The 13028-nt window shown below is 54.4% G+C and overlaps 1 protein-coding gene across 1 annotated transcript; it reads right to left on the reverse strand.

Annotated features, from left to right (window-relative positions):
* Positions 1–7949: 7949 nt before the first annotated feature.
* LOC139051841 (uncharacterized) lies at positions 7950–12805 on the reverse strand. The gene is made up of 3 exons (XM_070528858.1): positions 11855–12805; positions 9979–11450; positions 7950–7995 (listed from the first exon to the last, which is right to left on the reverse strand). Exons 1-3 carry the CDS (start codon positions 12803–12805, stop codon positions 7950–7952), a joined length of 2469 nt encoding a protein of 822 aa, XP_070384959.1.
* Positions 12806–13028: the final 223 nt, after the last annotated feature.

Raw genomic sequence — 13028 nt, forward strand, 5'->3', positions numbered from 1 at the left:
GGTTGAGGAAGAATACTGCAAACTTGAAAAAAAAAGGGTTAAGGATGAATAGATTCTGCTGGCACAGATATAATGGGCCAGCAGAATCGATACAGACGACAATAGGCAGGCAGATTACTAATACAAGTCATAGTAAAGTGAATTGAATAGTAATGCAGGAGGGGAAACCCAATATGTAAGAAGAAAAATGATGCGTGCATAATGTGCCACTGGGTTGTGATTACACCTTTAAGTGTTGGTGACTACCCATCCCATCCACACACTTACCAGCTAGGAGGCATCGTACAAAACAAGTTGAAATGGTAGTGCACAGAAGCAATGTAACAGCTGGTGGTCTGTACGCAAGGGATGTGAAATGATTTGAAACATGTTCGTGAAATCCGGAGTTACTGTTTGCTAAGTCGGTGCCAATGCGGATCAGACGGTATACAATATGTTTAAGCTTCCACGCGGCTGATAAAGGACCGCGAAAGCGCTATATTGCTCATTTAAATAAGGCGATTTCGTTCAGTTTTGGGGGAAAACTCAATGAGCTAGGCGCGATTGTGTCCCCGGCGCCGCTCATGAGTAATGACCATGAATGCGCTATGAATTGCGCAATAGCAGCGCAAGTCATAGGAATGGGAAAATTAATATGAAGACAAGTGGGGACACCCAATAGGAGAGAAAGGCAATGGCTCGTACTGAATGGGCGACGGAGTAATGCTTGCCCTTGCGGAGGGAGTGACTGCCCGTCCCGGTGCCAGGGACACTGTGTCCCGTGAGAGAATTGAGGGCCAGTTAGCATAGCCATGATAGACTTTAAGCCAGCCATCAACTGTAAGATAAAATTAAAATTAAAACAACGAGAAAATAAATAAATAAATAAATAAATAAATAAAAATTAAAAATGAACGATGAAAAGAAGCAAAGTAATAGCTAGGGAAAGGCACAGGTAAATGATGTGAAACATGTACAGGAAATTCGTGCGTACTGTGGGCTGAGCAGATATAATATACGGAGCAGATTGTGGACCATACATTTACGACGTCACGCGGGTGAGAGACGACCGCGAAGATTGTACAGGCCTACAGCACCGCAAAAGGTTCGAAGAGCCGTCCTCCGCGAGACACGCCCAGAATAACAGGCTGGCGAGAAACGGATGTTGAAAGTCAGAACGAAGGCCAGTGTACGCAAATGTACAGTAACGTACTCTGTGACTATTGACAACGTTGTGGTACGCCGTTCCTCGGATATCCGCCGGGCAAGCAGGTAAAGTGGACGCGACGGCATGCTCATTGTTCGCCCACTCAAATCATGATCGGATTGATAGCAGCCATAGGCAATAGGCCCCAGAAAGAAAATTGAAGGCGCCTATGTTACCGCAGTGTGGGTGTGCAATGCCCAAATGCTCGTACGCCGGAGAGCAGGGCAGACCCCCTCTCGTGACGCTGCAACTGTAAGTTACAAAGGGCCTTCGGAATGGCATATGTCACCATGTGTCATCCTGGGTGAGACTACGGAAGGCAGGTGGAAAACGTATAAGGTGTACGCATAAGGCGTTCGACGTTGGAGGTACTTATGAGCTTCCGCATGCCCCTCCAAGCCGCTGGAGTAAGGGTCCGCCACGACCCCCAGCCGTCCGGGTGTGCACAATTGTAACGGGAGGAGGTTGGCAGCAGTATGTGCCGACCCATCCTTTGCAGGAGCAAAGTGAACAGCCGTCCCAGCCGCTGGATTTAGTGTCAGCCACGACACCGGGCACGCACGTCGCGCCATGCGGGGACACCCGAGGTTTTGATCGGCATACCTACAAGGAAGGCCGAGTTGTCCATCCAGAACAAGGGCGCATCACAGGTAGAATGGAGCATTGCAGCCCAACCGCGCATGTAGCTGAAACGCGTTCATTGGTAGTGATGAAAATAAGTAGAATGATGTGAGGGACATGGATAGAAACTTGGGCAAAAATACGAGCTAGGACGCATCCACCCGCGAGCCGCCCCGCGGATAATCCGGCAAAGAGTCACAGATAAGATGAGCCATTCGGAGAAGGATGGCCCGGTTTCGTTTGTGCTCCAAGAGAAGGTGGTATGGGGTCCCGCTAGGACGGCTCCCCGGCCGGGTTGTGAGCTGGCTTGCAAGTGCCGCCGTAATGGGGCATTGAGTCAGGTAGTGTTCAAAAGATTCACAGACCAGCCCACAGATGCACAGATTATGAGGAGCTAGGTTGAAGCGTTTAAGGTAATATGGGAAGCGGCCGTGTCCAGTAATAATATGGGATATGGATTTATGAGGGGGAAAAAATTCTGGAATAGATTTGATTGTAGGTATCCACAAGAAAAGTGCCGTGTTGGCATTCTCAGCGGCCCATTCAATTTGCCATTCTCTTTCCATCTGCTTAAAGAATTGGGTCCTGAGAGAACGGATAGATAGAGGAGCACGCCGCGATACTCCGTAGCGCGCAGCACTCGCTGCCGCCTCATCAGCCAATTCATTACCTAGAATTCCGGAATGCCCCCGTACGTGATATAATTTTATGTCCATGGAAGTTGATAAATTACTGAGCGCTCTCTTAATGTGAACCACACGGGTATCAAGGGACCGCAGTGCCGCGATCGCTGACAACAAGGACAGGCAGTCAGAGTATATTTTAACAGGCCGCGTAGGTCGTGAAATTGCCACATAATTAAGGGCCTCAAGAAACGCAATGGCCTCTGCGCAGTACGCACCACCAGCTTGTTCCACTTTATATTTACCAATTTTTAATATTCGGTGTTGAGATTCCATGGCTACGTATGCAGCCCCTGCAGAAGTTCCAGAATAAGAGCCGTCTGTGTATATATGTACAGCCTGTTCAGATGCATACCTCGACACCTCCGCGCTGCTGAGTCGGGCAAAGGGATAGCGATATCTGTCTGCTGGGTGATCGAGCCAGGGGTTGTAAGGGAAGTCAACTGTTTGAGGAATGTAATATGCAAGACCATAGCAAGTAGGCCTGCGGAGGAGAAATAGGTGGAACTCAGCACGAAGCCGCTCTAACTCAAGGGGGAGAGGTGCCGCTCGCAATAAAACCTGTAACGCCGATGTACATGTTGTACGGTAGGCCCCAGTCAGACTAATGAGGGGAATCCGGTGTAACGAGATAACTTTAGCCTTTAATAGGCTGTCCGGAAATTCTGGCCACCAGACCGGGGCTGCGTAGGTAATGACCGGAAGCACCACTTGTTTGTACAGAGCCCGAATCGGCATGGGAGGGATAGAATGGTGCATGTTTATGTAAGTCGTAATTTTAGGAGCCAGCAGTTCCAATTTCTCACGTATAAAATCAGCATGTTCTTTGAAGCCTAATCGGGAATCGAAGATAACGCCAAGAATTTTGAGCTTGTCTTTCCGCTGCAACCTGTCATTACCCACAGCCACGCGGAGGGCACTGGTCTTCATGGAGTTGCATCCATGTGGAAATGCCATGAAAAACGATTTTGTTGTGTTAATATGAACGCGATTCTCCCGTGCCCAATCGCTTACAGAATTCAAAACCGTCTCTGCCAATCTCTCGATTACGGCCCGATTCTTACCCGGAATGGTGATGACGACATCATCCGCATAAGCCTGTATTACAACACCTTGTGGCGCGGGAAGATCCAACAGGCCACGCACCACAATGTTCCATAAAAGCGGGCTTAATGGGGAACCCTGAGGACTACCTAATGAATGCGGCGCGGACACCTCTCCAGAACGAGAACGATAGACTACCAATCTGTCTTGGAGGAAACTCTTTAATAAATTAAAAAGATTACGGGGACAGCCATGTTTTTGTAAAAAGTACAATACCAGTGGGTGCCACACTGAGTCAAACGCACCCCTGAAATCAAGTGCTATGATCAAAGCCGGTGTCTTATGCTGTTTAAATTGTAAGAGCCGCTCTTTCAGGGCATATAGAGCCATGACGGCACTCCTCCCATGAGTAAAACCGAATTGATGGGGATGTATGAGGTCATGGGAATAGAGGAAAAAATAAAGACGAGAGTTGAGGAGCCGTTCTAGAATTTTGCCAAAGAGAGAATTCATTACTGTAGGTCTGTAAGATGAGGTCTGGTCTGGGGGACGACCAGGTTTAGGAAGAAATATAATGCGCCCTCTCTTCCAAGTGGAAGGGAAATGACCCAATTTCAAAGCCGAATTAAAGAGAAACTGAAAGAAAGCTGGATGAAATTGAAAAATATTTTTAATCATGGGAAGAGTGACGGCATCTAGACCAGGGGCGGAACCATCCCTGCCCTGCGCAATCGCGTATTCTATTTCATGATGAGTAAAGGGCCTGTCGTCCGTGCGACTAACCGCGGCACTGCCGGCGACCAGTCGAATAGCCGCATGGGAAGGATTATCCCGTAACCTGTCGTCCGGTGGGAATTGAGCGTGGAGGAGCAAAGCCGCTGACTGGAGGGTGTCCATAGTTTTTGCACCATTCGGAAGGGTGAGTGCCGGGAGGTGTATTGGTGGCCGAATTTTATTAAATGCTGTCTGAAAAGGAATGCCAAAAATACTCCTTTTCGAACACTCTTGACAATAACGTTTAAACGCACTCTGCTGCGCCTCGGCTATGTGTTTGCGGTACGTTCCCCGCGCCCGAGCAAACAGGGCGCGCAAATGTCTACGCATGACCGGGTCACGTGCCTGCTGATAACGACGTCTCATGGCCTTCACCCTATTTCTTTCCACCCCTAATTCCGGGGTCCACCAGGAATTCGGAGTACGTGGGCCGGACTTGGTAAATCTAGAGTTACAGCGGATGAGATGGTTGTAAATGGTATAGAATTTACTAATTATAAAGTCTAGGGCTTCACCGGAACGAAGGGCAGAGCCCTGAACCTGGGAGAACCATGTCATTTCCCGAAGGGCCTGGAAGACTCGGGCGCGGCCTGCAAGGGTCAAACGCTTCAACGGAGGCGGCTGGTGCAAACTGAATCCAAATTCGATGTGCTTATGTTCAGCAAGACTTTCTTCGTTACTAACGTGCCACTCAAAGTCTAAAGGAGCCATCGTAGAAGTCACCAAGGTTAGGTAAATCCAACTGGCATTGTAGTGATTTTCAAATGTAGGGTCGGATTCGGGGTCGTTTAACAGTTGTAATCCGTGTTGACACATTAACTGAACCACTGCTGTGCCCCTACTATCACAGCCGCCACGGCCCCAGAGGGTATGTTTGGCATTGAAATCGCCAGCGATTACTGCCATCCCCGGGCCTATCCGGGCAAGGCAATCAGTGATGCTGTTTAAGTAAGTATCTATGTCAGTGTGCGGTGGCGCGTATACCCCGATAACGGTAAACACAATGGAGTTACTTGAAAAGGTTACCGCCACTACATGCGAGGAAATGGTCACTGGAAAGCAATCATAGCCGTGTGCTGCACATAATATAGTCATTTTAGGATGATTGGTGGTGTTGAAATGAAGAATACTAGAAGGAACACCAACGATTTCATGCGTTCGGACATATGGGTCACTGATTATCGCAAATGAGATGTTCTTTGTTTCCATTGTCCTGATTAGAACCGCCATGGCATGCTTTGTGTGGTCTAGATTCGCCTGTATAAATTTGAGTTTAGGAGTGAGGGCCATCATGAAACGTGAAAGGAAACGCTATGAACCGGGACGGACAACAGGTTGCACTTGCTGGAAGTCATGTGCGGTTGACCCCCCCAATGCCGGCCGCCATCCATTCCAGGACGCCATCTTATTGAACGCAATTCGCATCCACTGCACACTCTCCCTGGTACTTGACATGTCCCCGCGCACCGCCCCGCGGTGCGGTGCAACGGGGAATAGTAATAAGTAGCAGTGCACAGGAGGGACGCGCAACGGGGCTCACTTAAAAGGCTTAAACATGGAGGAAGCTGAACGAGAAGCACACGCGCACCATGTGCACCCCGCTCATGCCGAGTGTTGTTGAACGTAATGTTTTGCAGACCGCACCCCCGTAGGGCTGCTGTAGACGGAAGATGCATAGATGTACTGTGAACCCCGCCGCGCCGCGGGTCATACCCTCCCGCGCCGCCTACCCGGCTACAGGCCATAGTCGGTACGCGCAGTAATGCGCGCCACCCTCTCCACCAGCGAGGGACAGCCGCGATCGCCAGCCGGATGTCCCGCCGACTCCCGTCCCGCGCCCCGACACACCGCACAGCGCACCGCGGCGTCCCCCATGCGCACAGTGCACGTCTGGGACAGGTGTGGTTCAGCACATTTCGTACAGAGGACTTTGGAAACGTCTAGTTTGTCCGGGCAAAACCGCCGAGAATGCCCGTATGACGCGCAATGTGTGCACAGGCATACATGTAAATCCTCTACCACTCGCGCCGATGTCCAGCCAATACTAACGCGGCCGCGACGCATGAAATTGTGGAAGACTGTGGGGGTACATTCTAGTACATGCGACTTGTTACCGCTACGCTCCGTGAAAGTGGTTTTAAGAATGCACGTGGCTGGATCAAAAGCCAGGTCCGGGTTGCGATCTTTAATTTCCTGAAGGAGCCTGTTTGGCGCGACCTCAGGGTCCGAGCCAATGAGTTTTATATGGGGTTTTCTCTTTTCTGGAATACGCATGAGTAAGCTAGTTTTGGTAACCGTGGCCTGTTCGACCGCCTGGCGAAGGTTCTCAATGGAAGTTCGTTCTGTAGCTATTACCGTGACACCGAAGCGTGTACTGCGCAAGGTAACAGCGCCAATACCTGCTGCTCCCGGGTCTATGTTAGCTTTAAGAGTCCTAAGGACATCTTTCGCAGGTGTGCGAGACTCACCAACAGGGGTCAGGAATGCAATGTGTCCACGCAGGGGCGGGTCCCCCGAGAACCTCTCGCCTCCAGCCACGTCCGGCGCAGAGGACGGGTCAGTGGCCGCTCGGGCACCACTGCCCTCCGTGAGCCCCCGAACAGCGGGAATTTCCGCCCGCACCACCGCAGCAAAGGATCGCGGCAGGTCCTCCGGCGCCACCGAGGACGGCACCCGCACCCGGAGCTCAGCAGTCTCGCGCCGTGCTTGATCCAACTGCCGACGTAACTCCTCGACGACACCATCATTCTTCGCCACTGCCGCCTGTAACTCTGCACAAATCTGTATCATACCGTTAAGCTCCGTGATTATTTGTGCCCGAATGGGATTTGAAACTTTAGATTTATCTTGGAATATGATTTCCTCAATGCGCCGTTGGTGTGTGGCCATTGCATCGAGACAGGAAAAGCGTCTGTTTACATGACCCAAAGGATGTGGGCTCATACCTGATTCTGAGGCATCGCCTAACAGCTGAGTGACGGTATCACCAGGTTTCAGTGCTCTGCCCCTCTCGTGTCGCTCCAAATCAACGACTACCTCCTCGAGTACCCTGTCACCTAAAGGGGAAAAGCCTTCGCCCGCCGAATGTGGCGAGGCCCCCGAAACGGGGGGCCCGCTTTCGGCGAGCATGTCCTCTCCGAGCGTCTGCGGCCGCGCCATTGCCCGCTAGCAGAAGCGGGTATGAGCCATAGCCATATTGTGGCCCGGCGGCCGCCGACCTGGAGACGCGAAAATTGTCCTAAATAACCCCCTATCCGCCCTGCCTGCAGCCCCAAAGGAACCTGTATACGCTAAGGACGCACCTCAACCTAAAAGTAGCTAGGTATGAACAGTAAAAACTGACCTTTTTGACGAAAAACAGGAGCCCGAGCCGACCGGCCTGCCGAACACTTCCAGTCAGCCAAGTCCAGTCCAGTCAACTTTACTTGTGTTGGCCTTTAATGAGCCACATACGGTAAACATGACGTGGCAACGCTTTTGACGCCTTTGTCCGATCACGCACTCTTATAAAACGCCATACAAGAATTCTTTTTGGAACCCGTCCTCGCGTTTACCTCTGCCACTTCAAACAAAATAAATATCTAGCACTGAAGTTTCCCCTGTGTTTGTTGGCCTGAGCTTGCCCTGGCGCCATGGAATTATCATGTGGCGGGTGTACCGCCCCGGCCGACTACTTCCCCGTCATTCCTGAAAGCAAAACAAAAATAAAGGGTGCACATGGGGAAAACCTGTACCTGCAGAAAAGCATACCAGTTTAAAGCCAATTTAAAATAAACGAAAAGGGGTTTTTAAGTAATACCCAAAGCGCATGTTTTGGTGAAGAAAAACCAATTGGAAAAATAAAAGTGTGGGCATAGGTAACGCGCATGTGTCCCAAGGTGTCTCATCGAGGGCAGAAACCCTCGCACAGGGCTATCTTTTAATGAATGAATGAGGCGGAGACGTGAGGGCATGGACGTGGCCATGAAAATGATGAAAAGGAAAAAAAACCAAGAAAACTGAGAAATAATAAAGAAACAAGCAACAGGAAAGCAAAGGGAAAAGAAAAGGGCAAGAATAAAGTAAAAAGAGAGGCAAGAAATGGATCACATATCCATCGTGAACAAAAGGAAAAAAGTCATGGTGTGGACGAGAGGTACAATAAATAAAAATGAAAAGGAATAGGAAAATAGATAAAAAAGAAAAAGACTGTACACTGAAGTACACAAAACACACAGCTGACGCTGTGTCGCTGTGCCGTGACTTGTCCTCTTCGCTTGCGCCACGGTGTACTCGGCACGGTCGCCGATGGCCGAGAGGCTCTCACGGATTCCACGGAAGACGGCCGTTAATTAGTCCAAGGGACGTCGTCCGAAGTGGAATGGCGGGGCCGATCCCGGAGGTGGTGCAGAACCGGTCCGTCACTGTGTCAGGCGAGTGTAGGGTGAGGCCGCCGCGCAACGCACGGCGCGCCAAGCGGAAGTCGAACTGCCGATATGTTTGTCACGACGCCCGGTTGTTAGCATCCATTGCGGCAGCCCTCCGGAATGATGGTGTGGCCGATGAGGGCGCTCCCGCCTCGTTCGTGAAGAGGACGGAGGGTGATGATCGCCGCATAATAAGGCGAGTTGCCTTGTAACGGCGCATTCCAGCGGGTGCTCGAAACCTGCGATTACGGGGCGCTTCCGTCCTCGAAGATTGCGGAATTGGCCAAGGGTGAAAGACGAAAGTGGCACAGCGTCACGGTTCTTTCAGACACCGACCGAAAGGTTGCACAGCCGGTCGGTTGCGCGAGGTCGTGTCGCCAGGGGCGCGAAGCCCCGCCGTCTCCGGTCGACAAGACGACATCGGCCGCCGCAATGCGACGTGTGTCTGTGTACTTGTATATAAGATAAAAAGAAAAAATGTGTTCAGGACAATTCCGCGAGCGGGAATCGAACCGCCAGCCGTGAGGTGGGTACGGCGGGTATGAGCCCGTGTCAGGGCTCGCCGCGGGGTTCGCGTGACGTATCTGGCATTTCTGACAGATGGGGGTCGCAGCCGGGGCCTCGTCACAGATCTCAATGGACCCGCGGACCATTTGCGCCCGGCGGGCTCCACGCGCGCCCACACGGAGGTCGCCAGCGAGGCGCCGGACGCTTCCCCGGAGGCATCGCTCAAGCCCACCCGGCCATGGCCGGCGCGCAAATGGTAGGCGGTCAACATCGATCATAAATGAGCGTGTTTGTGTGAAGACGTCATCGGACGTAGTCGGGCAGGTGTTCACTAATAACCCGTACGATTTGAATCAAAATCGCTCTATTACGACTGGAGCGCAAAAGCACAGGCAGGTGTAGTCTCGTCAAAGAGCTCTGCGGTTCGAGAGAGGCGGCCAACGGTCTAGTAAGGCTGCATTCCCCCAAGTAATGATCGAAGGACGAGCACTCTGTGCCACATGGGCACAGAGAGTCGTGAGCGAGGCCAAAACGGTGGAAATAAAAAGGGAAGCGGCCGTGCTCCGTTAGCAGGGTAACCAAAGCCCGCGGAGGGGGAAAAAAGGACGGCGTCTCCTCTAGGCGAGGCACCCAGCGAAATAGCGCCGTGTCCGCGTGGTTCTCGCGCCATAACCGTGCCCACCGCTCTCGCTGGACCGCCCTGAACGCATTTCGGATCGATCTGAAAGGTATGGGCGCTCTGCGCTCCAGCCCGTACCTAGCGGCCCGCGACGCTAGGAAGTCGGCGAGTTCGTTGCCAAAACCCCCGCAATGCCCGGGCACGTGATATAGTCGCACCTCGGACAAGCTCGCAACCTCCCCGAGCGCGGTCTGAATACGGACAATGCGGGGGTCGGCCGAGCCGGGCGTCGCAACCGCTTGCAGCAGAGAAAGGCAGTCGGTATATAGAGATACCGCGCCCGTCCGCTGGTGGCCGCACGAGTAATTCAAGGCCTCCGCGAAGGCGATCACCTCGGCGCAATAGGCGCTCGTGGCGGCGCACACACGAAATCGGCCCACCGCTCCGATCCGTTCCCGCGGGCCGAGGACGACGAAGGCGGCGCCCGATGAGTGCGGCGTGTAGGAGCCGTCGGTGAAAACATGAAGGCCCGCGGCACGCGACCTGCTGCGCGCCTGTGGCGCCGACAGTTGCGCAAACGAAAACGCGCGCATCGCGGCCGGGTGTACTCCCCAAGGGTCGGCGGGGTAGAGGATGTCGCGCGGGGAGAACGCGAGGTCGCCGAACTCGACCGCCTCGCGCAGGGCGAAGAGCTTAAATTCCGCCGCGGTCCTGTCCAGCTCAAGCGACAGTGGCGGAACCTTCATTAAAACCTGAAGGGAGGCCGTGCCCGTCGTCCGATACGTGCCCGACAACGCCAGCAGGATCGTGCGCTGCATGGTTGTGACGCGGGCGCTGAGTCTGCAGTCAGGCTTGGCAGACCACCACACTGCCGACGCGTACGTGAGGGCCGGCAGCATCACCTGATGGTAAAGGTGTGCTAATGCCGCCGGCTGCAGGGTACCCTGCATCTGCAGGAACGTCAGCGCCCGGCAGGCCAGATGTTCGGCCTTCTCCTTGAGGCTGTCAGCGTGTTGAAAAAAGTGGAGGCACCTGTCAAAAGTCACGCCCAAGACCTTGAGGGCCTCCACAAATTTCAGGCCCCTGCCCGAGGTGCCCAGGCGGATGGTAAGGTGGACGCGTTCCATACCGCCATGCCCATGAGAAAACAGGACACAGTAAGACTTATCCATGTTTAGGGAGACCTTGACGCTCTCAGCCCATGCCACCACTCGCCGAAGAGCCTCCGAGCCCGCCGCGCCGAGCCCGTCACGCGTCTTAGCCGAAATGACGAGAATTGTGTCGTCGGCGTACGCCTGTGCGGTCACTCCGGCGGGCATGGGAAGCTCGAGAAGCCCGTGGACGATGACGTTCCACAAAAGTGGAGACAGTGGTGAACCCTGAGGGCTGCCCAGCGACGGCCTGGCCTCGACCGCGCCCGCGTGGGAGGTGAACTCCACACGGTGGTCGTCGAGGAAAGAGCGAAGGAGATGGTATAAGTTCGTCGGTAGGCCCCGGTCCCTAAAGAATTTAAGGACGAGGGGGTGCCACACACTGTCGAAAGCGCCGCGAAAATCCAGCGACATTAGGATGGCCGGTGTCTTGGCCTCCTTGAGTGGAAGCAGGTGGGTCTTTAATGCATATAAGGCCATGACAGCGCTCATGCGTGGGTAAACCCGTATTGGTGTTCGTGCAGGTGTCCGCCGCTCTTCAAAAAATAGTATAACCGGCCGTTCAAGAGGCGCTCAAGCACCTTGCCCAGTGCCGACGTAACACAGCTCGGCCTGTATGAGGTGGACAATTCGGGCGCGCGCTGCGGTTTCGGGATGAAGATGATTCTCCCCGTACGCCAGCAACGGGGGAAGTATCCCAACGCAAGCGCCGCGTTGAAGAGCCCGAGCAGAAAAGCGCCATGCGACCGCGCGAGCCCGTGGATGATATAGGGCGTGATTCTATCCGGCCCGGGTGCTGATGCGTCCATCGTTTTGCGAAGGACACACTGCAATTCGGCTATCGTAAAAGGCGTGTCGCTTACCCGCGTACAAAAGGGCGATGCCGCTAGCGCCCTGATTTCTGCGTGGCGGGGCCCGTCGGAGGAGGGATCATCGACCGCCACGTGCGTCCTCAGTAGGAGGGCCGCCGACTCTAGGTGCGTAGTCGTGCGGGTACCGTCGGGCAGCTCGAGCGGCGGCAAACACTGTCGCGGGCGCACCCTGCCGAACGCTTCCCGATACGCGGCGGAAAAGATGGAGCGCCGCGTACAACTAGTATACCACCCGCGGAGGTGCGAGGTCTTGGCCGCGCGAACGTGGCAGCGAAAAACTGCGAGGGCCTTGTTGTACGCCGTGCGGAATTGCGCCCGCAAGTCGTCCGCCGCGCAGCGCTGGTATCTGCGCTGCAACGCCTTCACGGCGCGTCTTTCCCGCGCCGGCGCCGGGGTCCACCAAGGCCTCCCCGGGCCCTTGACAGGGCGGAGGTTTGCCCGGTAATACCGGTCAAAGAGCCGTTGGAACCCCGCAAGTATCTCGTCGAGGGCGCCCGGTGATTGTAGCGTAGCCCCCGAAACCCGCGCTAACCACGGCTCGCTTGCGAGGGCGGTCAACAATCCCTCCAGCGCATAGCGGGTGAGACGGCGAGGACGGTTGTCGCGAAGAGCGCCGATGTGTACTGCAACGTTCTTATGTTCTGAGAACGTGATGTTCTCGCGAACGGACCAATCGAACCCAGCCGCGACGAGGGCCGGCGCCGCCAGCGTGACATCGAGCCAGCTGGCCGCGTAGCGCGTCTCGTACGTTGGTGGCGACTGGGGATCGTTAAGGACGACGAGGCGGTTGGCCGCGGCAAACTCTATAAGGCGGGCGCCGCGTTCATCCCCCTCACAGGGACGCCACGCCGGGTGCTTCGCATTGAAGTCTCCCGCGACGACGATCTTAGGCGTGCGGGCCTTCGCGATAGCCTCTTCGATGCGGCGAAAGGTTTCGTCCATCGGTCGGTGGGGCGGCGCGTACGCAGAGACAAACACGAACTGAAAATCGCGTGCCTCACAGTACACGGCGACGACTAGTTTGGAGAGTAGCAGGGGCAGACGTCGTATGGTGGCCCACGCGTAACCACCACTGCTGCCGGATCCCGGTCGATGGCGTACACGTTGAACTCCGGCGGCATACGTGGTAGCTTGCCTCCGGGCCTGTACGGGTCGGATACGGCCG

Source organism: Dermacentor albipictus, unplaced genomic scaffold (assembly GCF_038994185.2).
Source record: "Dermacentor albipictus isolate Rhodes 1998 colony unplaced genomic scaffold, USDA_Dalb.pri_finalv2 scaffold_15, whole genome shotgun sequence".
Taxonomy (NCBI): Eukaryota; Metazoa; Arthropoda; class Arachnida; order Ixodida; family Ixodidae; genus Dermacentor; species Dermacentor albipictus.